Consider the following 27,039-nt stretch of genomic DNA (forward strand, 5'->3'; position numbering starts at 1 on the left):
TGGGAATGACAGCACGCAGAAAGGAAGATGGTAATGTGGCAGTCTGCTCTGCTGTGAGATGCTTTTCCTTCCACCATGTTCTGTCCTTGTTCAGAGTGAACACAGGATTTTGTCCTTTTTCTCTCTGTGGTTATAAGAGAGAGCTGTCATTCTTGAGCCATATTTCAACTCCAAACTTTGTTGAATTGAACCTTAGATTACTTTATCTTTTCTCCACTCTGGCTGCTACACAGTAGCTGTTACTAACAGGGTAAGACCTTTTACACGCTAGGTATTGATTTCATTTGCTTATACTATACTGTGATACATAGGTTTGGCATACTTCTGTCAAATCCCTGGCTTGTATTTATATGAAGCAAACCTTTCAGAGGGTGTTGGATGTCCTGTGGAGTTTCTATTTCATGGCATTAAGCTCATAATATATCATTTTCCTGTCATAAGCCTCTTTGCGAGATGAATGAGGATGGATAGGTGCTTTATGCTACTCCTACTTTAGAAGTTGGCTTGAAAGTTTTGAATAACATCTATGAGTTGACTACTGGATCAGTGGATTAATTTTCATAACTGATTAATTTTGTTGTTATTGATGAAGCAAAATTGCTGAACATCAGTTGATTCAAGATTCTAAGATTCTTAGATGTTAGGATTTCCCTATTTACTTTGGGTTTTTATCTACTGGTCGGACACTTAAATTATAGATGTCACCTTTCATTTTCTGCAAATTTCTGACATTTTAATAACTAAATGAATTGGGAAAAAAATCATGAAAGTTGTTACTAGCAGCCCTAAACATCTTATAATACACACCTTGACCCATCTGAAAAGATTCATTCACACACAATTTCCTTGTACTACGTTGAAGATGTGACAGTTGCAGCACTGTCTCCTTTTTAAATAGTCCTGCAGAGTCTTTTCTATATTATGTCCTGACAAGTAGCCTTTTATGTTGAAACATGCATGTACTCTGACTGTCTACAACATACAGCATAGCTACCATAGTTTACATTGGCTGCTGCTCTCTGCCGGAGTGTTTTGACTCAAGGTGAAGGTCTCAGGTTACCGAGCATTAAGGCAGATTTCACAAACCAGCCACTGTATCTGCCTCCTTCCTGGATCCTCACTTACTGGCATGTGAGTCATTCTAGAGCTAGAACGGATCCGGTGTAAAGAAACCATCCTGCAGCGTCAGGCGTGTGATGTTGGAGATCAGTGCTGTCAGATATAAAGATCTGCTTTGAGTAGGTCAACTTTTTCTTTTACTTTTGCCTGTCAAGAAATCTCCGCCCGCTTATCCTGATGAGGAAATGCCTGAATGAGTGTATTTACTATGTGTTGTTACACCTACGTCAGCTGCAGAGAGGGTGTGCCCCGCTTGTACATAAAGTTGATTTTGTTTGGCACATAGAGGGAGCGCATTTTAAAATGCCCGCGCAGTTCTCCTGTAGGTTTGATTTGGCAGGACGCTGAGTGTGTTTGTGTGTATTTTTCCCACCCTGTTTCCTACAAATCTGCCCTGTCGGTGAAACCAGAGTCCATTAACCCGACTATTCCTGCTTTGGGAGTGACCTCAATGTTTGGGTATTTGTTCCTGTGTTGACCAGGTTACACAGAGCATCTTTTTTCTCTCAGCAGAAAGACGTCTTGTCCCCTCCTGGTGATTCAATGGAAAATACACAACAGTCAGCTCAGCAGCTCGGTTTGCAAAGCTACAAATCATCATCTCATCTTTACCTGGAGCCCATTAGTTTATGTTGCTTTGGCTAGGAACTAGGCGATACCTGCATTTAGAGTACACAGCAACATTTCTGATGATAAGACTTTTTCAGTTACAGTTACTTTGAGTCAACGTGTTGAATGTGCCGATATGGCTTTGAGGCAGTCAAAGTGTTTAACTCTCATGGGTGTGGACAAGCATAAAGGGTTCATTTTTACTCTCTGAGCAAAACATGCACTGATAATTTCCCTGTTTAGATTCAGAGCATCAAAAGGTTTTCTAATACTCTTTTTCAGCTAAGATGTTTGAAGAGCTGCACATAATAGGACTATACTCAAACATCACATAAAGCTCTATATGACTCGCAATTAGTGTGATAATTATTTGATCGGTATGTGCCCACACAATTTTAGGATTCATTGTGATAGTTTTGAAAGATTTGACGTCAGGTATTTCAGTGTTGGGTCTGATTAGAATGACTGAGTTTAGTTCTTCTGTGTTTTCACCTGTTTTTCCTATATCTATTTGATCATTTCTGTTTGTTTGTTACAAAACCTGCTGGTGTGAGTTACGTTAAGCACCGCTGTGGGCTAATTACAGATGAGATGTGTGTATCAGTGAAAGCTAGGCCACACTTTGATATAATAACACACCCCACACACACACACACACACACACACAGCGCAGACATGTCAACTCACTCATGATCTGTCTAAAGATGTGCTTAAAGTCTCGGCTCATTCATAAATCCCTGACGTGTTTTTAATGACTTAAACACAGGCCTCGCTGCCTCCTGACTACTACTTTAGAGCCACCTTCAAACCGTCCTGCTGATAAAGACTATCATGATTAGTGTTTGCCTTCCACAAGCTCCGATTTGCTGATCCCTGTGAAGCTACTAAATATACCGTCTGGCCTTCTCGGTGCCTCAGTTGTCATATACAGTAACTCTACTCAGCCTGTGTTTATGTCCAACCCCATGTGCCTGTGTTCATTTGACAACAGGTGTGTTGACGTAGAAAGCCACAAGACGTTGCACAAGAAACAGATAAAAGGAAAAAAATTTTGTGACATTCTAAGTACCTTTTAGTCTAAAATGTGCAGCTTTTAGGCTAAAAGATACAACGCCATATCTATTAGGTTCATCCATTTACTCCAAAAAAGTAAAGCCCCCCCCCCATACATAAGATGGAATTTGGTACCTTTTTTCTTTTTTCCAAGTCTGAAATAGCAGATAATGGTAAATTATTTACACAATAATGCTCAAAAGAGGAAAGATCTATGGTGTGTTTTCATCTCATCGCTCATTTCTACTGTGACAATAGAAGGAAATTTTCATTCAATGAAATTTAAAAAAGGGTCCAAAAGACAAAAAAGACAAACATGAAGAAATAGTAAAGATAGTGCCTTAATGATGCTAATTAGTTATTTATGTAAATTTGTAATTGCTAAAAAAAAACTTTGGAGGGTTCAATACAGCTGAAGACAGTTCTTTAAAAAATGTGAAGAATAGTTTTAACAAGTCACTTCTTGGCTATAAAAGAATCTCAAAGTTTACAGGCATCTGTTTCAACAAGAAGACTCTTCATCGCCACAGGTATTGTGTAATGTTCCTGGTGTGAGGCTCTGCTGGGCTTTATTGATTGTTCTATGGTTTGTCACTTGCACGACTTCTGCGTCAGAGCTAATCCATTTACTGCACAATTGAATTTTCCTCCAAATTACAAAATAGTTAAGATTGTCCGTCACATCAGTATTTCTTGGTCAGGTCACATGTCTGGAGAGCTGTTGTCATTCAGAAAGTTGTCATTTTCAGTTTGTTTTCAGTTTGTTTTCAGAGTGCTGTGACGCAGATGTTAGTAAGGGAAGTCCTTTCTGCTGATGAGACCAAATCTCCCTATGATCAATCTGCTTCAGTTTGTTGTTCAGGTTGTGCATGGAGTGTTAAAATAGCCCCCACTGCAAAACAAGAGGAATTCAAAACAATTAAGTATGCCACCGGGAAAAAATCACAACTTCTAATGGACAAAATATATACTGTATATACACTGACCAGGCACTCAGCCAATCACGTGGCAGTCATGCCTTGCCTAAAAACATGCAGATACAGATCAGGAGCCAAGAACAGAGATCTGAGGCTACCATGGGCACAGGCTCACCAAAACCGGACCGCTGGAGGCTGATCTGATGGATCTGGAGTTCTGTGTGTTAATGACTTGACTTCGGACCCAAAGATGCAGAACACAGACTCTGGGGCAGGAGCAGCTTTCACTAGGATTTATTGCAAACAGTTCCTTTGGGTAAGAGGGTTGCAGTTTGGCTGGCAGAGCAGGGGGAGCTGAACAGATGAGCGTTTCAGGGCTGTTCGATCCAGTTGGCGATGTGTGTGTGTGTGTGTGTGTGTGTGTGTGTGTGTGTTTGTATTGACGGAATGCATAATTCCATAACACTTACTGAAGTTTCAATGATGAACTGGGATGAAAAAACTCCTTCCTCCATTTCTGTCCGTCAGCTTTTCTCTGGGTGGGCAGCAGTAAAACCACTTTAAATAGTTTGTGTAATCGAGCAAAGAATTTGTGCATATCAGCCCAGATGAAAAACCACGACGTAAACACAGGAAATTGATTCTTTTCATGCTTATTTAGAGATGTGTCAGTGTCTGTAGAGGCTTTGAAGTTTGGCCAAATCAAACCAGTTGTGCTTATTGTACTTCACATATTTCTCAAGCATTTTCTTTAGGTAATATCACACAAACTGAATATTTGTGAGGATACTTCATCGGACTCATAAACTGATGGGATGTATAATAGTTATGTAAATGATAAGAAGTAAAAACTAAATAAATTTGCTATTGAAGTTAGTGTACAGTAGCAGTCATGAAAGCTGTCATTTTTGGAATCAAATACTTTCATTATTTTTCCAGTTTAATTTTGCTATTTCTTTCTCTTATAAACTCCTAATCCTGAATTTAGGATTAATTTTCTGTTAATGTTTAGATTTTTTTTTTCTTCCCAAGTAGTTTTCCCTTCTCTATTACCAGGATTGAAATCAATAAATGGTTATGGAAACTATTATGTATAGCGTACTAATATTATAATATGCTGGTGGCCTAGTTTAGGGAATGCACACCATGTAATCGCAACATCCTGGTTCAAATCAGGCTGGGGACTTTTGCTGCCTGTCATCCCCTCTCCCTCTTCCCTCCTTTCCTGTCATTCTCTACGAGATACAATCCAATGAAAAGCGCAAAATACCATCCTAAAAAAAAGGAAATGTTACAGTTCAAGGCATATTGTATAAGGGGATTAATGCCCCATAGGAATGTATTAAGTCACCATGAAGGCTTTTATTTTTTCCTTCTTAAATATTTTGTTCTTGTCCGGGCAGGAAGCTGCTTGACATCGGGAATGTGCAAAGACTATTTCTGTTTCATAATGATACTCGACAGAGATATTCAAACTGTCTTCAGCTACCGCACTGGGACATCTTATCCACAGTAATGTGAGCGCCGTCATTCATTTCAATGGCTCAGTGAGAGAGATGTGGGTGTTTATATAGAGCCTTGTGAATCTGAAGCAACAGTATGCTGGCCCAAGCAGAGAGACAGGTCCATACAGCCCACTCATACACCACATACTGAAGAGAGACTCTCAAATAAATATATTACAAAAACACATACACGACCAATCATTCATGGTTTTACAGCTTTACATTTTCAAGTCAGTTATTTAAATGTATCCTAAATGTCACTCTCATTTTGTAAGCTCTACAAAGGCTTTTTAACCGTTGCATATTTATTCTGCCGGCAGCGTGTATCACTGCTGCCAGCAGACCCAACCCAACATCACTGTTTATTTTCCTTCTTAATATCACAATCATTTACAATTCTGCCATTTTCAAGCTGTGCTTCGCCAAAAATCATCTGTCCAAACCAAGAGTCCCTAAGTGATTAAAAACAGAGAAATTATTTAAGAGTTGATGAAGCAGGTGTTCGTTGTCTTCAGGATGGGAACACATTGCTCACAGTACATAATGTGCTTCTGAGCCTGCAACCATCCTTTTCCCCCTCCTATTTGACAGCAAACCACCACTGCCTCTGTTACTATCTTCCTAATGCTTCTCTTTCATGTCATCATGATGACTATCACTATTTTTTTTTTTTTTGTCCCAGCAGGGTGTGGCAGGACTGACCGGAAAGCTCTGAGTCACAGTGTTGTTTCTGGAGCTGTGGGGGCTGCGGACTGGCTGAGAGTCCAGAGTTTATAGCTGTCAGTGTAACTTGATAAGACAGAGAGGGTGGTGATGAGCATTGTTGCTTGAGAGAAAAAAAAAAAAAACATTCCTATAGGGACATAATACACAAAATATGAAAAGGAATTCAGTTAGAAATACCACTTATTATACAGTGCAGATCCTGCAAGTCTTAACGCCTTTCGAAGAGTGATACGTTTTTCCTTTCAAAGGTGCAGGAAAGAAGATGCACAACAGATAACAGGGCTGGAGAGGCAGTGAGCCAATGTTGGTCTGAGGGGGCACAATTCATCAAGTCCTGATACACCCCTCTCTGTTTCCATCTCCCGTATCCATGTTTTTCTATCTTCATCAGTACAGCTGGGAACTCTAGAGTTGTGTGGTAGGATTTGTCCAAAAAAAATCTCAATGAGAAGATAACAACAAAAGACTTGAACATCATTTAATATGAACTGAGTTGCAAATGTTGGACTGGTGGATGTTATGTTGTAATGACACAGACTGAATATTTGTCCTGCTCTCCTGGCTTTTGTTTTTATCTAAAATTTTATCTAAAATAAATAGTTGGACATTTTGGGAAATACTCTTACTTGCTTTCTGACAGAGAATAAGAAGAGAAGATCAATGCCGCTGTCATATCTGTCTCTTAAATGTCAAGCTACGCCAGAAAGCGAAGAAGCGTAAATGTTGAACCACAAAGCTTTTCCATCTGGCGTCACTGCTCCTTTCCCCTACACTGACATTGGCGTAATCTCATGCAGTAAAACCCCTGAACAAATTCCTGGGAAAATGGGGCACCAACGTTCACACTAAGCCTAAACATTCACACATGACACTGTCTGATACCATATATCTCCCCACAGAGACTCCGTGCATGTATATACATTAACCCCTGAGGTTTGCTGCCGTGGCCTTTGCCAGGCTAAATAAAGCAGGGCCTAAAAGTGGGTAGCGGGCCATGAGTTCAGGTCAAAGGGAATGTGAAACCATAAACCAGGGGGCTAGCAAGACCTGAGACGAGCCATCACACACTATGTTTACTTGGATGTTTGCTGTCGGGCTGGCTGCCTATACGTTTAATGATGAGCACAGAGTGTTTGTGTTTGTGTATCTCTTCTCCAAGCAGGTCACAGGGTTGAGGACGAGGCCTCTGTAATCTACTATAAAACTGTCAGATGAAAGTGACTGATTCCAGGTTTCCTGTTGTGTAGCACTGCTGTACATTACATGTGATTTAAGTAAATGGTTTTTTGTTGACTTCTGTAGTTAATATAAAGGATCAATTCAAAATTTCAGTCGAGGAGGAGTCAATTGAAATCACAAATTTAGAAATTAGTGATTATTTCCATTTGGACTAAGTTGTCGTCAAAGTAGTGCACATCCACACCCTGTGTCACCCACAGAACATGGCCTGTCTACCTTGAAACTGATGAACAATGATTTTCTTAAGCCTCTGCTTTCTCTCTTCCGTGTTTTCAGAACCTTGATTCTCTGGAGGGCTCGATCCAGAACCTGCTGTCGGTGCTGTACCCGCCCTTCGAGGCCACCGCCCCCACTATTCTCAGCCAGCTCTTCCAAATCATTGATAGTCGTTATCAGGGGGACGCCCTGCGGTGCCTGCTGAACTTTCTGGTCCCAGCCAAGCACATCTTAGACACTGTGCAGCAGGCTGCATGTGTAAGTCATTGTCTTGTACACTGCAGTATACAGTGTGCTAAGCTTGAGTGAGAGTCTAAAGACACATACGTACATACACTACAAAGCTGCCCTAAGAACTTCTTGCTGGACTTAATTACATAATAAAAGCAGACATACCATGTTGATTTACTTCTAATTTCTGAAACCCTATACTGTCATTGTCCTTGTCCCTTTTTAGGCTCAGTACTCCGATGTACTCTTCCTCTGTGAGGGCTGGCCTCTGTGTTTGCGTGACCAAGTTGTTGTTCACCTTGCTCCCATCAACCCCCTGCTACTTCAGCCTGGCGACTTTTACCTCCAGGTGGCACCATTTTGTGACCAATCAGCTCGCATCGTGGTCTGCAGCCTCCTGGAAGAGGAGGGGCTTAGAGTGGAAGTAGTCGAGGAGACCCCAATCCCTGAAACTTCCTATCCTTGTATATTCAGCTGTGAGTGGTTAAAGGAGATCAACCACGGCCGACATGGGACGCCTCTCAGCCAATGCCTGCTTGCCACCGAGCAGGGCGTGGTGAGGTTACCGTGGGAACGGGTGGCCGTGCCTGATTTTGTGGACGTGCCACAATTTGCTGGGATTATTATGGCCTCTGTTCCCTCCTCATATCCTCCTTTACTACCTCCGCTTCCTCTTCCTCCACCTCTTCCTAATTCTTCTGAGAATTCTTCATCAAATCATTCATTTCCTCTTTCTGCTGCAAAGGAATCTGCACCAAAACAGTGTAATGTAACTTCTTCACATCCATCTGCCTTCTCTGTGGAGACCAGAATATGCCCAGCGAAGCACGGCATTGCTGTGTCACTCTGCCTGGTGGATACTAGTGCTGCTTCTTCATCTAGGCTGGTCAAAGTGAAAGAAACTGACAGAGAGCCTAAGCCTATAGGCTGGGTGTCCCCAAATACATGGGACAGCCGCTATACTGGGACAGATTCTGACATAGCTACAAAAACAAGTGCTGTTTCAGGTACATGCACTCCTACAAGTACAAATACATCCAAAGGTTCAGATAAAATTCTGATTGTTTCTGAAAATATAGGACAAGATAAACATAAAGTCACAAATCTGCGAGATACAAGCAGAAGTGGGCCGGAAGGCCAAGTTGCTGCAGAAGGTGAATATATTGATATTCTGCAGGCAACTGCGCTTTTTGCTAAAGCTCAGTCAAAAACCGAAAAGCAACAGAAATTAGAAGAGCAAATGCAACCACACTCACAAATCAAAGCACAAATGCAAAGATATCCACAGAGACAAGCACAAATGCAACCACGTGCACAAATCAAGTCATTCATGGAAACACAAAGGCAGCCAAACACACATACACCACCTCAAGCACAATCACAAGCACATGTACAGTTACCTACAAAACCACAAACACACAGTCATTCGAGATCAGAGGCTCCTGTATCATCAACGCCCAACATGTCCGCAGAAACAGGACCTCCTTCTGCTCTCCGCCATTCCCAAACACAACACACTCAACCTGACTCCCTTGAACTTTCTCAGTGTGTCCGCACTGTCCGGTTCTCAGAGAAACCCTGTACCCCATGCATGAGAAGGAGGCAAGGCGGAAAGGTTTCCAGAGCTCAGGAGCTGAGGTGTCGATACAGGGACTCCTACCAGGCTGCCATAAAAAACCCTGTCAACTTTGGACAGGAGAAAGAGAGGGGGAATATGTTACCTGTGGTGGACGAGGATGGTGATTTCTCACAAAGTGATGACAGACAGAGGCCACTAGGGACCGAAGCAAGGGATCCATGGTGTGATGTTCAAGAAATGTGGTGTGATCCTGAGATCCAAAAGCAGTCTCCTTTCTTTGTCAGCGGAGCCGTCTGTAAGGAGTCAGGAGAAAAAAACACTGTTCCATGTTGGAACCCAGGAGATTCAAGCACTGCCCCCTGTATGGAGTACAGGGGTACAAATCCTTTAAAAAATGGTGGGCTACCAGAGCAGGCAACCGAAAAGACCACTATGCCATTCAGGGAACCAGGGGATGCACACTCTGCCAAACCTTATGGAAATTTACACAGTGTGAACGGGAAAAATTCAGCAGCAGGAATGAGGATAAACACTAACAGAGATTTGTCAAGCTCAAGTGATCCTAAACAGTCGAATGCGATGTCTGCCAAACACCATGGATTACCATTTAGTTCAAGTGAAATTTCAGGGATGAGCATGACCCTCAGGCCTCATGAAAGAAAGAGAACCAATTCCACTGGGATGAGTCCATACTTTTCCAAGTCTCTTACAGCACCACAAAACAGACGAGAATCCATGTTGGATGGAAGATGTTCGTCCCTCTCAACAGCAGTGGTGGACACCTCAGAGAAGTGTGAACTGGTCATTGTTGAAGGTCAAAATGTCAGGAGAAGAGAAAATACTGTGTCCTGTACAGAAATTCCCCAGCTACATGTGGTAAAATGTAAGAACAGCACAGCCTTTGGACTGGTGTCACCCAAGGTCAGCAGGAAGAAGATGGTCATTCCAGGTACAGAGTTATGTTGTTTTTGGCACATCTCTAGCATGGAGAGTTTATTCATTTCATTTCATTTAGTTTTAGTTGCAGATGAAAGTTAGTCTTCAGCAGCTTCCCTACAACAAAACGTTTCCACCTTCTTCAGATGGTGCTCAGCCTGGCAGTACATCCATAACCATTAGATTTGGCCAGACGGAGAACCCGTTGCAGACAGATCCACCGCTAGCAGCAGAAATGCAGAAGATCTCCCACCCTACCTCTGCTCGTCCCAGACCTGACCATCTCCCCTTGGGATCCCCAGACCCAAGAGCCCACCCCCTCTATCTGGGAGTAGCATCTCTCGCAGGTATTACTTCAATAACCACAGTCCTTATATAATCCACTTACATAGTTTGGCATCTCTACAATAGTTGCATAGTTCTTCACAGTGCATTAAATGACAACATAGAAAAATAAGATCGCATTAAAAAAAGTCAGCGTTAGATACAGTAAGTCAATAACGGCATATGTGAGAGCAGAAATAGAAATAAAAAAATGCCGGACAAGGTTTATTTTGAATTTAATTGATGTTTACACATCAGTCTGTGAGAGTAATGAATGATTGTTTTTAATTTATTATAGGGAATTGTGTCTATTTAATTGCCTTTTGTCATAACATCAATAGTTTTTTTCACTGAAATGACGAATGAAATGTCAAACTCACCTACTTTACCTATGGTAGTTCTGACCCTCCCTGTCTCTCTTCACCTTTATTGTTTGCTCTCTTCTTTCTTTTAGCTTTTTGGTCCTTTATTATTTCCTTTCTTATGCTAGTATCAGTTAGCATACCTGCACTATCCGTGTCTGTCAAGTCTTTGCTCTTGAAAAAAAATCACAGTGCTATGAAAACCATAAAAACTAGTTTTTCTGTGTGTTTGGCTATCTAGTTCTCAACATGCAGGATAACTATTTTAATGAAAATTGTACTTAACAGTTTGACTGAATCCTCTCTGTACTTCCATGTGAGGCTAGAGGGTGCCACAGACATCTTTACACACAAAATTACCTTTTCTATTTGAATGGAAGGAAGTCTGTCTACACCAAGTATTTGTATGACTATGGAAATGGTGGATGGTCTATTTGGAGGGAGCAGTGCGGATGGAGGGTGAAAGAAAAGATAACAGCATATTAGATGTTCCCTGATCTTTTCTCTCTCTAACCCCTCCAGGCGGCAGAGACAGGACAGGCAGGGCAATAGTTGAGCTCTATGGAGACCACCAAGGATGGAGATCAGCTGTAACAAGCCAGGAGCTCTTCCAGATGCTGCTCTACTTTCACTCGATCACCAGGTAAGCTGTAAAATCCATATCCCAGTAAATCAATGAATGACTCAAGAAATAAATCAATAAACCAAGTGATCCATCATAAGATTAAAACAAACCAGCTGTACATTTACAGACATACTGGAAGTTCTGTGTGGTCTTGTCTGTTTTGTTGTGGTCACTGTTTTTGCACGAATTTGCCGTTTTATCTCTGTATGTAGGAAAGAAATCAGAGAATCTGGGATGACACTCATTTTTGATGCAAGGAAGACAAATCCTCAACCGCAGCTCTACAAGGCCTTGATGACGCTTCAGGTTAGAAGTACACAAGCTTCTGCATCACAGCAGACTACAGCAGATCAGAGTTAGCTGTTGTTGGGTGTTAATGCCAGACTGGAGTGTGGAGTCTGGAGTACTCCTGAGCATGAACAGCATGTCTAGACGTTCTCCAGTTTATGAAATAGTTATGTGTAATGTGACAAAAGTTGTTTTTCCTTCACTTATTTGTAAAGACCAGTTTTACATCATATTGTCTAATGATATACAAACTGGTTTTAATCAAATGACTGCATAATACTGTTCATTTTTGCAAGACTGATACAGTTTTCTAGCATTAATGTAATTTACTTCATAAAAAGTAAAAAAAGAAATTAGCTTGTATTGAAGCCCACGTTTTTGACTTTTGTATTCTAATTTATTTCTCAAGATACATAAAATTAAACATGCATGATTGTAGTTAAGTGGGATTTATTGAGTGCTAAACTGTTGTAGGAGCAGAGTCCCCAGACAGTAAACAGTTTGGTGCTGCTGGTGGACAAGGACAGCAGCCTCCGTCCAGAGAGATGTCCCAGCGTCCAGGTCAGCTTTTTCGCCCTACATAATCTTTATTATAAGACACCGCATATGGAGAAAGACTTCTTTTTTGTTTCCTACAAAGTGTAATCAGTCATTAACCTCTTTGATCAAAGTGTTCTAGTCATGCTTGTTTGCATGGCTTTAGAGACAGCAGTGTCCGAAGGTCAGTTGGTTTTTTCGGCCCACCACTTTGATCCAGGCTAGAATATCTTGAGAATATGTGGAAAGCCATCAAATTTTGTACAGGCATTTACTCCCCAGAGGATGAATGCTAATGACATTTTGAGTTAAATATCATGACAAATACTGGCTGAAATTTTGCCACGAAAACCTTTCTAGTGCAACCAGCAGGTCACAGTTTTCACTAATCCAGTAAAATATCTTATCATCACCTGAATGTCACCTCTGGAGCCACTATTCTGTGTTTTTGTCTTGATACATTTGAGCTTTTTAGCTTTAATAAGCTAAAATATTGACCAAGGTGAATATTCAATTCTAATTGTTCTTGATGAGGCAGTTTTGGTAAGAGGAAAGAAAAAAAGTCGAATATAGAAAATACATAGAGATTAGACTGAGTTAGACTGGGAAGTATGATTTCAATTACAAAGATTCAAAAAATCAGCAAAAAATGATTTAGACACTGGTATTGGTGAGCAACCAAGTCAGACATAAGGGTCCTCCTTTTGTTCATTTAGCACTGTAGCTTTGAAAAGTTGGTGTTGGTATTACTTTGACATTTACCTTGAGCAGACTGACGTGGTGACGTCGATGAAAGCCTTGCTGAAGCTGGTGGAGGGCAGTCAGCTGAGCTCCCGCCTGGAAGGCACACTGTCTCACAGCCACTGTGATTGGAAGGAGCTGCACCAGGTGAGACAGTTTCTCTTTTTCTCTGCCCCGTTCCTCTCTAATCGGGTAGTGCACTATTTATTTCTCTTCACTGTCCACATCCTCCATCCTCTAGAAACTCTTCCCATTTGTATCTGATCTTCATGAGGCATCCAGCCTGCTGCTGAGAGCCATCAGTAAGTTAGAGGAGCCCCAGAGAACGGACACTGTACAGGTACCTGATGGCTGTTCTTTGACTGCTTTTTCATGATGTTATTTGGACCTTGGAAGCTGGGTTTACCCTGAGATATGTAGCTCTGTCTTCATTGATAACGCAGTATGTGCAGTATGTTGTTATGGAGATAACAGTTTCTGTAGCTATTAAAAATATTGGTGAAGGTACATAGAAAAGCTTTAAAGATCGTCTTCACAAAATAGCACCACAGGTAGTTTTTCGAATCCTTGATATGAAGGAGTCACTGTATCATTTGCTGATATTATTATTTGAAAATGTCTTTTTGTACAACAGACTGTGCAGCAGTGCATGATGGACCAGAGGACTCTGATGAGGGATGTCCTGGAGGACAGCAGATTGGTCAGCCTGCAGAGGGAGGGTGGGGCCATCCTGGCGAGGCTGAGGAAGGAGAGTGACCTGAAATACCCCCACTGCGAGGACCTAAGGTAAACACTGGGGAAAAACACCTGCTCTCACCTGCTATATTTGCATGTACAGAAAACCTGATCTGGGTTTATCTGTTCACATGGCCTGTTGTACCTTGTGATTCAGTATTCTTTCTGCTTTAAAATAAAACACTAAACTAAACAAAGTATTTCTGCCAACGCAGGACACTACACCAGCAGAACATTGTAAAAAACAGGGCTGTCAGCAAAAAAACTAATATAATTGTCCAGTTGTGACACTGTGTCCCGATTATTTGATTTAGCTGTAGCAGGAGCCTTAGATACGCTAGATAAGCTGAAGATGAAAAGAATTATGGCATAAGTTACAAAAGCATATTTCCATGTTGTTGTTTTTTTAGATCAATATCAAAACCAAAAGTAAAAGGAATTAGATGTTTTAATGGCACGGTAAGTTTCTTTACATGTAAGAAAGCAGAGGATCTTTAGTTAGAATACGTACTGGCACAGCTGGGTTATTTTTCCATGAAACTATTATTTTTTCAGTTAAGTCACTCTGACACGGAGATCTCATTTTCAAAGGAGATGCCAGTACATAGAAAATTTAAAGCCAACGTACTGAAAAACAATAATGTATGTTAGGACACAGTAGAAAACAGCAAGATATATAAAAAGAAAAAGTCAATTAATAAATTAATGAGTTATAGGACATAAAATGCTGTCTAATCTTCCATCCACAGTTTTTCATTTTAAAGGATATCTATTTTTCTTAAGGCTCTGATCTGTCTTTTTCCTACATGCAGTGATGCAGTGGACTCGGTGACCAGCCTCTACAACCATGTGGAGGAGCAGGCTCACGTCCTCGTGCAGAGATCCAACGTGTCACTAGAACATTTGGAGTACCTGGTGCAACTCAGAGAGATGGAGGGACACTTCACCCAGGTACTGTACGTTATATTAACTGACCATCAAATGTGCCTACGGATCTTTACATGAGTCAAATTTTCTTTCAAATGAAATTAGGTTTCAATATTGCCGTTATGGAATCATAATGTCCCTGAGTGCGTGGAAGCCCACTTATTGAATGATCCAATGACAATAATTTATAAAAAAAAATTCAATAAAATAAAAATAGAATAATCTTTTACTTTTCTCACACAAATCTGGGAGCAAAACGTGATACAGCTCAGTGATGTGAAGAAATAGTGTCACTATGGCTTTCTTTTGCTTACCTGTATTTTATGTCATTGCATTCTTTACTGTTTCTCAACTTTTTTTTTCTGGGACTCATGATCACTTAGATTTTGGTAGGCTTTTTGTTACTGTACTACCACTCGAGGAGTGGTAAAAAGGTAAAGGACTCTATTAATTATACTTTTACTGAGAGAATAAAAGCAAATTTGAATGCTTACATTTGCTCTGACATTAGCCATTCCCTTTTTCTGTTTTAAGGTGAACATACTAACCAATCAGAGAGATACATATAAAAACACAATAAAACGGGTGCATCCACACCTGTACATGTGCACTTGTACATACCCTTTATAAATTATCATGGTTAGTGATTTTCTACAAAGTAGGAGATTGTATATAGAACAAGAACAAAACAAGACACATTAGATAAATAACTTTAAAAAGAAGTGAGTCTGAACACACATCCCTTTTCCTTGAGTTGGTACATGCTTACTTATCAAACCATATTGTTTTGCACCTTCTTTCCCTGCAGATGCAGCAATGGTTTAATGTAGAAGGAGAGCACCACCTGGTGGAGGCCGAATCAGTTGAGGACTCTGGAGACAGAATGGAGCAGATCCTTAACAGCTTCACTGGTTTCCTTATTGAAGCTAATGTGAGTATAAGTTTGCTTGGGTCTGTCCTTCTGTCTGAATTTGTATGATTGGTGTTTCTCTGTCTGTCCATCTACTTCCCCAGGACCGAAGACACCATGCCATGTCGCTTGTGTCAGAGGCAGAGCGGGTCCAGCGGAGCGGGCTCTCCTACCCAGAGACAGAGACATTCAGGAGTCTTGTCTGCACCTTCAAGTCAGGCCTGGAGGACTTCCTGTGCAGGGCAGAGGCCTGCGGCAGAGAACTGCAGATCATGGTCACCGTGTGTGATTTTTGTGAGCAGGTTTGTAGAAGATCGGTGTCAAGTACACAAGATCAGCTCTTACCCTGTAGAAATAGACATTGTTATTTGGTTGTTCACTCAATTGCTGTTTTTAATTTATGTGTTGCTTTTGCAAGTAGCCTTTTTGGAAAGAATACTATTATATGGCTACATTATATATGTTTATATTCAGCTATACATTTAAATGTAGAATAATACAGGATCAAATTAACCAGTCACAAAATAATGTAAATAAGCAGCTTTTTCAAATCTTTGTACTTTATGTTTATACTATACTTGAGTACATTCTAAAATCAGTAATTCTGCTTTAGATTAAGTAGGTTATTGTAGTAGTTCCACAGTCAGGAAGAATTTGCAATAAATATTGCTTTGGTGCACCGTTCATTTGTAGAGCAATCTCAAAATAATTTTTACAGGTCATCACATGTTAAAATTGAAATTAACACCATTGTGATGCCACTTATACTCGAACCAAATGAATTTAGAAAACTATCTATCTATGTTCAAAGGGGTTACTTTTGTATATGTGTGCTTTTTGTTTTACCCAAAGACAAAAGGCAGCACTCCAGTGGTAATGAAAAAAAAGTCACCTCATGTCTCAAAGATTTGTTAGTTATTTTTTTAGTGTACAGCTAAAGAGCTGACAGATGTGCTGACGCTTGTCTGTGTGAACCCTTCATCAGAGCATACAGCATGTGGCATTTAGTTCTCTGTTTTAAACGAGACATCATGCAAACAACAATCAACAACAAACAATTACACCTCTTTTACTCTTATACTTTTACACCATTTCTTGAGTAGTTTTCAGCATAAGTGCAATCTTATGCTGCCACTTGAATAACACTTGAGTCAACTTACAGCACTAAAGCAGTGTTTGAGTACGGTAGCGGTATAAACAAAGAAAATAAGAACATGCAGTTTTTTTCGCATAGTAAAGGAAAACCTCTTTTACAAACAGGCTGTGGCTCTGGCCAGTGAATGCACTGATTACCTGGACCAGAGTCAAACACACACTCAGCCAACACAACACCAAAACCAAGACTCCGGACCGAAGACCACCTCCCTTCGCCAGTCTGAATTCCCCACAGCACATGGCTCTGGCCCAACCTCCACCAGTGTTTCACTGTCAGGTAATGACAGCTCCATCCTGCAGACTTTCCAAGACAGGTTCTTCCAGTTTAGCCCAGAGAGATTTCAGGAGGTGAAGGCCCAGGCCAGCGCCCTGCGGGGCTCCAGAGGGATGCGGGTCTGGAATGCAGCCTGGCTGAGATGTCAGGAGGCACGGCAGCAGCTTCAGGAGAGGATACAGGATGTGCACGAAGTTTACCGCCAAAAACCAGATTCCAGCAGCTGGTGTGAATGTCATTATGTGGATGTGGTGAGCACTAATATTCAGACAGCGTCACCCGGTGGCCAGACTCTGGTGGTACAATCGACCCCCGGGCCTCGGCACCCGCAGTGGGAGGGCATCGTTTCAGGAGCGGTGGATTTGGGGAAGAGAAAGCCGATTCTGGGCAGCAACATCACTAATTCAACAAACATAGCCTGCTGTGACATCGTCATCAAACCTGAGGATCACAGTGGTGCAGGAACCAGCCAGGGGTCAGAGGTCACTCCACAGTCACCTCACAGGTAATTAAACTTCTTAGTTAGTGCCTTCATCTCACTTGATTACGGTTTACCAAGAGTGGTTCATTGACTGTCATTCCCAAACAATCTTGAAACATTCCTGTTTGAAAGTAGCACTTGTTTGAGTCTACTTGAACTTTTGATGATGGTGCTGTTATTTGTAATAAGAAAAAACATATTATACAGTTTTCTTTTCTGCCTTTTTATCTAATATTGATTGTAACCCACTGTGTCTGTTCCCAGTCACAGAAAACCTAACATTACATTATAAATGAAAAACAAATGCAACAATTGAAATTATTCCTAAACTAAATAAAAATCAGAATGATACTTAACACTACAATAATATATTACCCCTTAACACCCAGTTTTCCCCTTTTATTTCCCCTTAAGTAGCTTTAAGGCTGGAAAAATCTTCTTATTCCAAACTGCCTGACAGTAACACATATTCATTCTGTATGAAATTATTCCAGCTCTTTTTTTTATGGCTGCACCATTCCATTAAATGGAAATAGTCTGGATATCTCGTGTATCATTTACACATATTTTCCTGATATAAAGCCTGGCATATCTGGTATCTTGGGAGACTTTGGGATCTCCACTAGAATTTGAAATAAAGTTCTGAGTTGGAGGTCCAGCATGAGTTTGTACTGACTGACCCGACAGTGAGTCTGTGGGGTTGAGGAGTTACAGGGCCTGGATCTCCTTTATCTTAAGTCTAGTTCTTGGTGCCCTGCTCCTGCACTTGGTTCCTGACTCAATGTATTTTCGAATAGATCAGCAAGGAGAACAGAAAGAGAGGCGAGGAGGAGACAGGCGAGCAGAGCGAGGAGTGAGCGAGATGCCGCTGCTCTGTCTCAATCCAACACTGTTGGCTGCCAGTGGTTTCCATGGGGACGAGGTCTCAGAGCGAGGTCGGTGAGCCAAGACTCGTGCACCACAGGAGTAGCGACTGCAGGGTCATCCACTCCTCCAGAGCAGCGGGTTCGACCGCCGTCATCCTGCTCTCACCATGGTCAGCCGTCTTGTCGGATTCTCAAGGAGGCTCAGAAGTTCCAGATCTCCCGCCACGGGAGCTTCTGCTCAGAGGATTCCTGTACGAGCGACCGGGGTGCTGCAGGGGTTAATAGGACTTGCTGCAAACACTCCAGTCTGCCCATTGGGAGATATGAGGGGGCGTTTTGTTTGGCAAATCCACAGGAGAGTGCCAGCAATGCCCTGTAAGTTTATTACAGTATCAGTGGATGTATGTAACTTGCATTGCAGATTTTAAAAAAAGATCTGAATTATCAGACATTTGCTTTACAAGATAATATTCTGTGAGATGAGTGAGATAATTCGATGATAAGCCTTGTACTAATCTTGTGAGTCTTAATGAGATTTCATGCACTCCTTTCTGTCTCTAAGCTGACAATGAAGTGCTGCAGGTATTGTTTCTTCAGACTTTTTTTGCTTCTCTTTTTTAAGTTGGCAACGTGGATGGATTACCGAACAGGCCTACCGGGCACACACCCCCAGCTTGAAGTGATTACTAACAATGAGATCCGTCTCAGTGGAAATTCAACAGGCAAAAGTGGGGATATCCTAGTTCCCTTTTTGTCCTCCTGTCCTTTAATGCAGCTACCTAGGCAACTTTGGCTACAGTAAACTTAGGAATGCAATTTAAATATGTTTGACAGCAGAAGAGCTGTAACATAGTGTAGGATAGAGGCATTTTATCATTGTGCCCAGGGACCTGTTGTCTCATAATCCATCCATGCTTAAGATGTTGTTTTTTTTCTATCAGAGTGCATGTAGAGAGTAAAATGACAGCATGTGACTGTGTCATCTAAAGAAATGTAAAAGAAATTTGTAGATGATGATGCAAACCTTAAGTAAATATTATCATGACTAGATTGTATATATGATATATGATATATGATATATGTACAGTATGTTTTCATTTTGCTCAACCAGGGACCAGGGGGCTGGAGAACACAGTGAAATCAGGAGTTTTTTTAAAAATTAGTCCTAAATTAATTTATCAATAATCCTTTCATCACAAGCATCTTTCACAAAACAAAGAGCTTATGCAGTTCTAACTAATCAATGATCAATTACAGTATGTAGAAAATGAAGTAATGTATCATTCAACAAGGAGGGGGCAAAAAAACATTGTTACGTGTTGACGAAATAGTGTACATTACAAAGCTTTTGTAACCATCCCTAGTCTAGCCAGCACTACCAACTATCCACTGCCAAGCTGTGACTTAAAAACAACCCAAGACACTTTCCTAGTATTATCTGGATTTAACTAATGAAGAAAAAACACCCATTATCAGGTATGTGAAGGATGAAGAGATGAATGTAGTAAGCTGTAGATAGTTAGCTGCACTAGGTAACAGTCTGTGTTTGAAGTTTAATAGATACTTGTTGTCTTTGTGTCATCAGGAGACTGCAACGTGTCCTGGAGGAGCTGGTGTTCACAGAGAGGGAGTACGTCCGCTCGCTGGGCTACATCCTGACCCACTACCTACCCCTGCTGGACAGACCAGACATCCCCCAGGACCTGAGGGGCAAGCGAGGCGTCATCTTCGGCAACCTGGAGAAGCTTGATGACTTCCACAGCCACTACTTCCTCCCAGAGCTGGAGGCCTGCCAGAGGGAGCCTGCCATGGTGGCCCGTTGCTTTCTCAGACATGTGAGTGGTAACTGCATAACTGTAATCCATATAAATGTATATATAGTTGACCTTTTTTGTATACTTTAAATTCTCATTGATTTATGAAGCAAACATTGTTAAAATTTTTTGACAGTAGTTTTTATCTAATTGTGTTATTTTTTATTTTTGTCATTATTGTATAATTTAAATAATTTTAAAAGTCATGTAATAAACTAATGTCAAAATATCTATATGGTTTCACTCTACTTCTTGAGATGTGATGAAATGAAACCAGAAATAAACAAGTATCGTTGCAGCATTATACTCATATAACCTTTAAAGGTAGATTATATTAATCTGTTTTTATTGTGGAGAAGAAAGTTGCTACTAAGAGTTAATACTGGTGTCGTTAACAAAATACATTTTCTCATTCTCCACAGAGTGAGAGTTTTGGCCTGTACGCTCTGTACAGCAAGAACAAACCTCAGTCGGACGCCCTCATCCTGCACCGTCGCCATGACATCTTCAAGGTCAGGTTTTATGTCCTGCCTTTCTCTTAATTTAAGAATACAGGAGGTTGAGTTTTCCCACTGTAAATGTTCTTCAGCAGATGTTTTACACACATTTCATTCTGTACTTACAGCACACAAGCTCAATCTTTCCTACCAAACTCATTTCAGCACATTGTATCTGTTCACATGTCTGAAATACAGTCATTTTAGATGTCATTTTTGTCTTTAATTCTGCCTGACATACTGTATTTGGTTCCTTCAAAACTTCTTGAGTAGAACTGAAAAAGAAGCTCTTTAAATAGTTTTACACACATGATGTACACGCCAATGTGAAAAAGTTTGAACAGCTCCCTACATCTTCATATCTTCCCTTTCATTCATCTGAAATTAGCCTGTTTGGTGGATACAGTTTCAGCTCTGATGGCTACAGTAGTCATAACACCCCTTACCCTGGGAGTACTAGTGCCATGCTTTACCTTTTGGGCTTTACCGTCCACTTTGTTTCCCCCTCACAGAAGAAGCAACAGGAGCTGGGAGACATGATGGACCTTTCATCCTACCTGCTGAGGCCCATCCAGAGGATCAGCAAGTACAGCCTCCTGTTGCAGGACATTTTGGCTCTGGCTGGCTCATTCAGGCCAAAAAACACGATCCAGGATACAATACTCGCATCTAATGTGGGCTCACAAAGTGTGTGTGGCCCGGGTGTGTATGTGCCTGATCTGACGAGCAGTGAGAGGGAACGGGAGAGAGCTGACATCCAGGCGGCTGCAGACCTGGTTCGTTTTCAGATGCGTCACGGCAACGATTTGCTCACCATGGACGCCATCCAGGACTGTGATGTAAGATATTAAAATGGTATATCAGACATACGTGAAACACAGCAGTTAAATGAAGTTAACTGTCTTTTCCTTTCTGCTCTGCCGCTCTTTCGTCTGTTCTATCAGGTGAATTTAAAAGAGCAGGGCCAGCTGATTCGCCAGGATGAGTTCACAGTTTTCTTTAGAAAGAAGAAGTGTGTCCGGCGCATCTTTCTCTTCGAAGATCTAATCCTCTTGAGCAAGACCAAGAGGACTGACGTTGGCAATGATGTCTATGTCTACAAGCAGTCATTCAAGGTCAGTACACAAGATTGTTGGAGCCTTCATATTCAACCTTACTTTTAGCTGTCATGATATACAGTTTGTTCTACTTCACAGGCATTTTCCCAGTAGTTTTGAGTTACACCTCACAGCCATGTGGATACCACCAGCATGCAAAAGTTACGTATCTAGTGAGGCCAAAACACCTAACCGTATACGATATTTCCATCAGTGTAATTTCTGTGTGTTTCTTTGTTTTTTTTTCTCTAACAGACAAGCGACATTGGGATGACCCATAACTCTGGTGTGAGTGGACTGTGTTTTGAGATCTGGTTCCGCAGGAGGAAGAGCGAGGACACCTACACCCTGAAGGCCTCGAACATGGAGGTGAAGAAAGCCTGGACCACCGACCTAGAGAGGATCCTTTGGGATCAGGCCACTCACAGTAGAGGTTGAAACAACAACATACCATTTGTATCTAGCACTTACCTAGATTAAAATTTATGAAGAGCTTTATAGGTCTGAAAAACATATTGTGAATATAATGTTCACAATATGTTTATGTTCCAGAGCTACGTATGCAGGAGAGGGTGTTCATGGGAATGGGCCGCAAACCTTTCATGGACATTCAACCCAGTGATGCTGCAATCAGTGACCGAGCCGTCAGCTGTGTCCTGCCTGGGAGAAGTAAGGAGCAGCACACACAACATTTGACACCTCAGATCAAGTTCAGCTAAGTTCTGTCACCCTGGTCCAGACTGAAGTGTCTCAACAACCCATCCTCTCAGGATGAATTACAGCAGCTTTGTTGATTCTCTGACCTTTTCGTCTTGTGTCATCATCATCATGTTTGTCCAAAACATCGGTTTATCACAAAATTTCTGTAAAATTAATTAAATTTCCCATCAGCAGTTTAGTAAAAATTAGCAAATGTTAGCATGCTAACACGCTAAATTAAAATGGTCAACATGGTCAACGTCACATCTCCTAAACATCAGCATGTTAACGTCACTGCGAACATGTTAGCATGCTGGCATTAACACTTAGCCTAACAGAGCCACTAGTGAGGCTCTAGACTCTCAGTTTTTTTTTTTAATTTTATTGACATTTCTACATAGTTTTTAATTTAAAAAGTGAAACCAAAGTAAAAGCTTTGAAATGTTTTTTTTTTTAAAGTCCTTTACATTTTGTTGTTAGTTTTACCTACACAAAACTAGCTAACAAAGTAAATAAATTTAACAAAACTAAATACTTTTGTCCTCATTGCTCACTGACCCAGCGCATCATTTTCTCATTGATGACATCTATGTGTGTCGTCAGCCCCTGTGGCCTGCTGTTCACACAGGGTCTTAGACTATCCACGACCACAGTCTATTGGCTCTGGCAGCACAGCCTCCACCACCCTCAGCCAGTCATCTTCCTCGTCTGGCCGTGGCTCGCTGCCCCCTGCTGGATATGCCGGTAACCAGTCGCAGGGAGTGGAGACCAGTCCTGCCGTCTGCCCCTCCCCTGAGGCTGTGACTGAAAATGAACTCAACAATCATCATCTTCATCAGCACCATCTTCATCGTGAACAGTGGAAAACTCATCATCCTCTGAGTGAGTTTGTTTTTAGATCTTTATTAAATATTTTTGTTTTTTGTCAGAAGACAGAAGGATTTGTTTGCTGTTGACTTTTTAGCTCAATAGCCCCTCACACTCTGACAACTGATCTCAAATCAGATCAAATCTAATTATTAACCTAAAGTAGTCGGAAATGAGAATATGAGAAGGTATTTTTAAAGCCACTGTAGATTTGAAAAGTCTTTGATGCTGTTTGGTGGTAGCATCAAGAATGACACTGTGGCAAACAGCAATGCTTGCATTGCGACTGTATGTACCACTATCTGGGCAACATGTACATTTTTTCCTCAAGGATCTGCTCATTTTTTGGATGTCATTACAGAATTTGAACTTATATCAGTTTACCGTGTGCCAAGTGATGCCGAAAACTTCTGCTTTGACTGTTTCTCAAAGTGTTTGATGTGTTTCTGTTTCAGCGGACAGCGCTGAATCATCTGGGGAATCCATCAACGTCCTCAGCAGCTCAGACCACAGCTGTCTGTCTGCCATTAGTGGAGAGGTAGTGGACGACTCCTCCTCGTTTGTATCCCAGAGTTCAAAGCTCCGCCCACCGCCGTGTCGGACCCCCACCTTGAGGAGAAACAGCTCACCAGTGATTTTCAGGAAGAAACCGGGTGTCGAACCCAGACCTCAACATCTGGCTAACACTCCGGTACAGGTGAAGCTATGACAATGTAATCTGGTGAATTATTGTACGTATAAACCGAAAGCAATGGTCTCAGTCGCATGTTTTTTCTCTAAGCAGTCCTAAAGTTTTGAAAACAAGGCGGAAGAGGACCGACTCCCTATGTAGATATGAAGGGCTCATTCTAAGCTAACAAAAACACAACGATTCTTAGTTCCAGGTGATCATACACTAATGAAAACATTATTATGAATACTATATTCCATTTCTGCCTATAGATCCCCTTAAATATTATACATTGGTCCTTTAACTAAGCCTAAATTCTGAATTCTGCTCCTGAAAAAATGTTTTCTAATACATTGATACGTTGTATTTGTCCATTTTATTGAAGTATAAATTAATATTAGGTGTCTTGCATTTCAGAGTGATGAAATTATGATTGCAAAATCAACAGAAGTTTAACCCTGGATCCCTTCAGAAGGTAAGCATGTAATGTTCTCAAATAAACACGCAGTTATGGTGAAGATATAATAATCCAAATAACTGAAGAAGAAAAAGGAATTATTTTCTCATCTTTATTCTGAGTTCTTCCTCAGAAAAGTTGAGAAAAAATTAAACAGGAAAAACAAAAAATACAGTAACAGTTAAATTATATAATTGATTATATCAAATTGTAGTCAGGCATGTTAAACATTATTATTCATAGTTATTACAATCAAGAAATCAACAAAATACTTTAAAATATATGACACAGAAGTTCCTAAATTAATCCCTTCTATTTGTATTGTGGCAGCTATCTCAAATAATCACGTTGAAGGAAGGATGGGAGTTAATGGTGATTAGTCTTTTTGCTGCCACCTGTCAACGCCTCGAGCAGCTTTGATCCAAACACTGTGAATTCAGAGCAGCAGAGTAAAGCAAGCACTGAATCGGGAACGATGCTGTATCTGTCAGTTCTTTAAGTGCTTTCATTACCTGTGTCGCTGACATCAATTTATGGATGAGAAACATTTTAGAAGAAAATACAGCCAAATGATTATGATTATGATTTTTATTAGGTGTGAGTCATTTGTACTTTAAATATTGTTACAGATTATCGGTCAACTGAAGCTGTCCAGTCCGATTGGAGATCTTCTGGTTGCCCTGCAGACAGACGGTTTATCTGAGTGGAAAACTTGTGTGGCAACACAGTCACGAGGCACTCAGCTTTGTCTGGTGACAAGGCCTGGTTATTGCAATAATATGCAGTATTAACCCACAAATACAGAATAAGTGCCTTTGTTCACAATGTGCTATTTGATTCTTTGCTCCAGCAGAATCGTCTTCATCCCCAACGATGTTTTTATTATAATATAGACCCAAGCATCAGCTGCTACCGTGACAATGCATTAAACATGTTATGAAGAACATAGTTTTTCGATGTCCTGAGCATAAGTAGCTCAACCTGGGAATCGATATTAATTTATTAGCCGCTACACATAAAATCACCAACAAAAAAATGGTTCAACCTCATAAAAAAGAAGCTGTTTTTTATTTTTTTTCTGATTGTTTTCAGTGAACTAACTATGTGTTTTTATGTGTTTAGCTGTCTCTCTTGTCAGATTTGCCCACATGCTCATGCCACATGTTTGCTGACTATACTGTTAATGGGAGTGAGACATGCTCTTTCGTATACATTCAGTAATAAGTAGCAGGTATCTGTCTCATGCTACAGTAAAACAGGATGATATTTTATGTGGTCAGGGGATACATTTTTAATGTATGTTATTGGATCTTCTGTGCTGTACAGCCTGTACAATTATTGATATGCAGGGATCAAAGAAGAGATGGTTGTATTTACTATTGTAATGGAAATCAATAGCTTGTGTGGGACAGACACAGGAACCAGCATCTGTATTTGAGAGAAAACCACACATGTCGGGGACCACTTCAGACATGAGAGAAAAGTTAAGTCTCTCTTTGTGTTACATGCTCCTTTTCATTTGCTAGCAGGCAAGGCGTCTCTTAAGAAGCGATTGTATCAGTATTCTCTTGGCAGCTGGACTACATTGTTTTTGATTACGAGATTATAAGGCAAACTTAATGGTGTCCAAGATACAGCTCATTCCCAGAGCTATCCACTGGCCATGAGCCCAGGACTAGCTGCAGACCCAGACTTCAAGTTGATGACTATAAATGGAGAAGCATGGATACACACACAGAAATGGAATGGTAAAAACAATTTGATTGATTAATATACAGTATGATCATGAATTAATATATAAAGATATTTCTACTTTTGGGCCATTTTTATATCACTGCTGTCTTTCTGAATATTTGTTTTTATCTGTCTGACTCTGAGATTCTTACAGTAGTTCTGTATTTAATCTACTATCAGGAGGGACAGACCACTTGCTAATGTGTTTTCACATCTGGATTTGAAGTACTCTGTAACTGCTTCATTTAATGCAGAGAAAAAGGATCTTGAGAGACTGGGCTGTTTACGTTATTACAGTATAATCTAAATCAAAGAAGCAACACATCTCCTGCATACTAAAAGACAAAATAAGACAGCATGCTTTCAGGGAAAAAATCACTCCCTGTTGTTTAGGGTCCATTAGTGGTTCCATTCTCATCAATGGTCCAGCTTCAACCACATGGAAATGACCATTACAAAAAAGTTGTGCTTTGTGATGTATTTTTTTGTTTCTTAAAAATTTACTGATGAAAAGTGTCATTATTGTTATTATCCACGTAAAATGTACAGTATACAAATGATGACAGGATCTAAAAAAAAAAAAATGGAGGGCATGATGTCGACTTCTATTTATTTTCTTTGAAACCACTGACTTTTTATGATGCGGCAGATCCATGATTTTTCTTTGCTCTGCAACTTTCTTTATTACTGACTTCTGATTTTTCTTAAATTATTGTGTTAAGTATTTTGTCATTCAAAAGCGGGTTCAGCTGTTTTTTTCTTTATTTCTAATTATTAGAAAATTGTTAGAAAGTTTAATGTTGCATGGTTTCTTCCTCTGAACACTGTGTTACCTTTTAGAGGTGACAA

General features: G+C 40.6%; 1 protein-coding gene across 1 annotated transcript; it reads left to right on the top strand.

Annotated features, from left to right (window-relative positions):
• On the top strand, positions 1–26,650 carry si:dkey-65j6.2. Its single transcript, XM_040154054.1, has 28 exons — positions 1–30; positions 7,445–7,642; positions 7,842–8,216; positions 8,319–8,571; positions 8,752–10,143; positions 10,277–10,477; positions 11,339–11,459; positions 11,654–11,747; positions 12,204–12,290; positions 13,038–13,154; positions 13,249–13,347; positions 13,642–13,793; positions 14,555–14,693; positions 15,478–15,600; positions 15,684–15,881; positions 16,840–17,513; positions 18,287–18,730; positions 19,941–20,190; positions 20,592–20,681; positions 21,179–21,300; positions 21,397–21,505; positions 21,611–21,781; positions 22,019–22,196; positions 22,316–22,432; positions 23,066–23,344; positions 23,785–24,026; positions 24,417–24,474; positions 25,086–26,650. The coding sequence occupies exons 1-27, from the start codon at positions 28–30 to the stop codon at positions 24,453–24,455; spliced, it is 6,267 nt and encodes a 2,088-aa protein (XP_040009988.1). The 5' UTR covers positions 1–27; the 3' UTR covers positions 24,456–24,474; positions 25,086–26,650.
• The last annotated feature ends 389 nt before the right edge of the window (positions 26,651–27,039 follow it).

The sequence above is a fragment of the Xiphias gladius genome, chromosome 18 (assembly GCF_016859285.1).
Source record: "Xiphias gladius isolate SHS-SW01 ecotype Sanya breed wild chromosome 18, ASM1685928v1, whole genome shotgun sequence".
NCBI classification, from domain to species: domain Eukaryota; kingdom Metazoa; phylum Chordata; class Actinopteri; order Istiophoriformes; family Xiphiidae; genus Xiphias; species Xiphias gladius.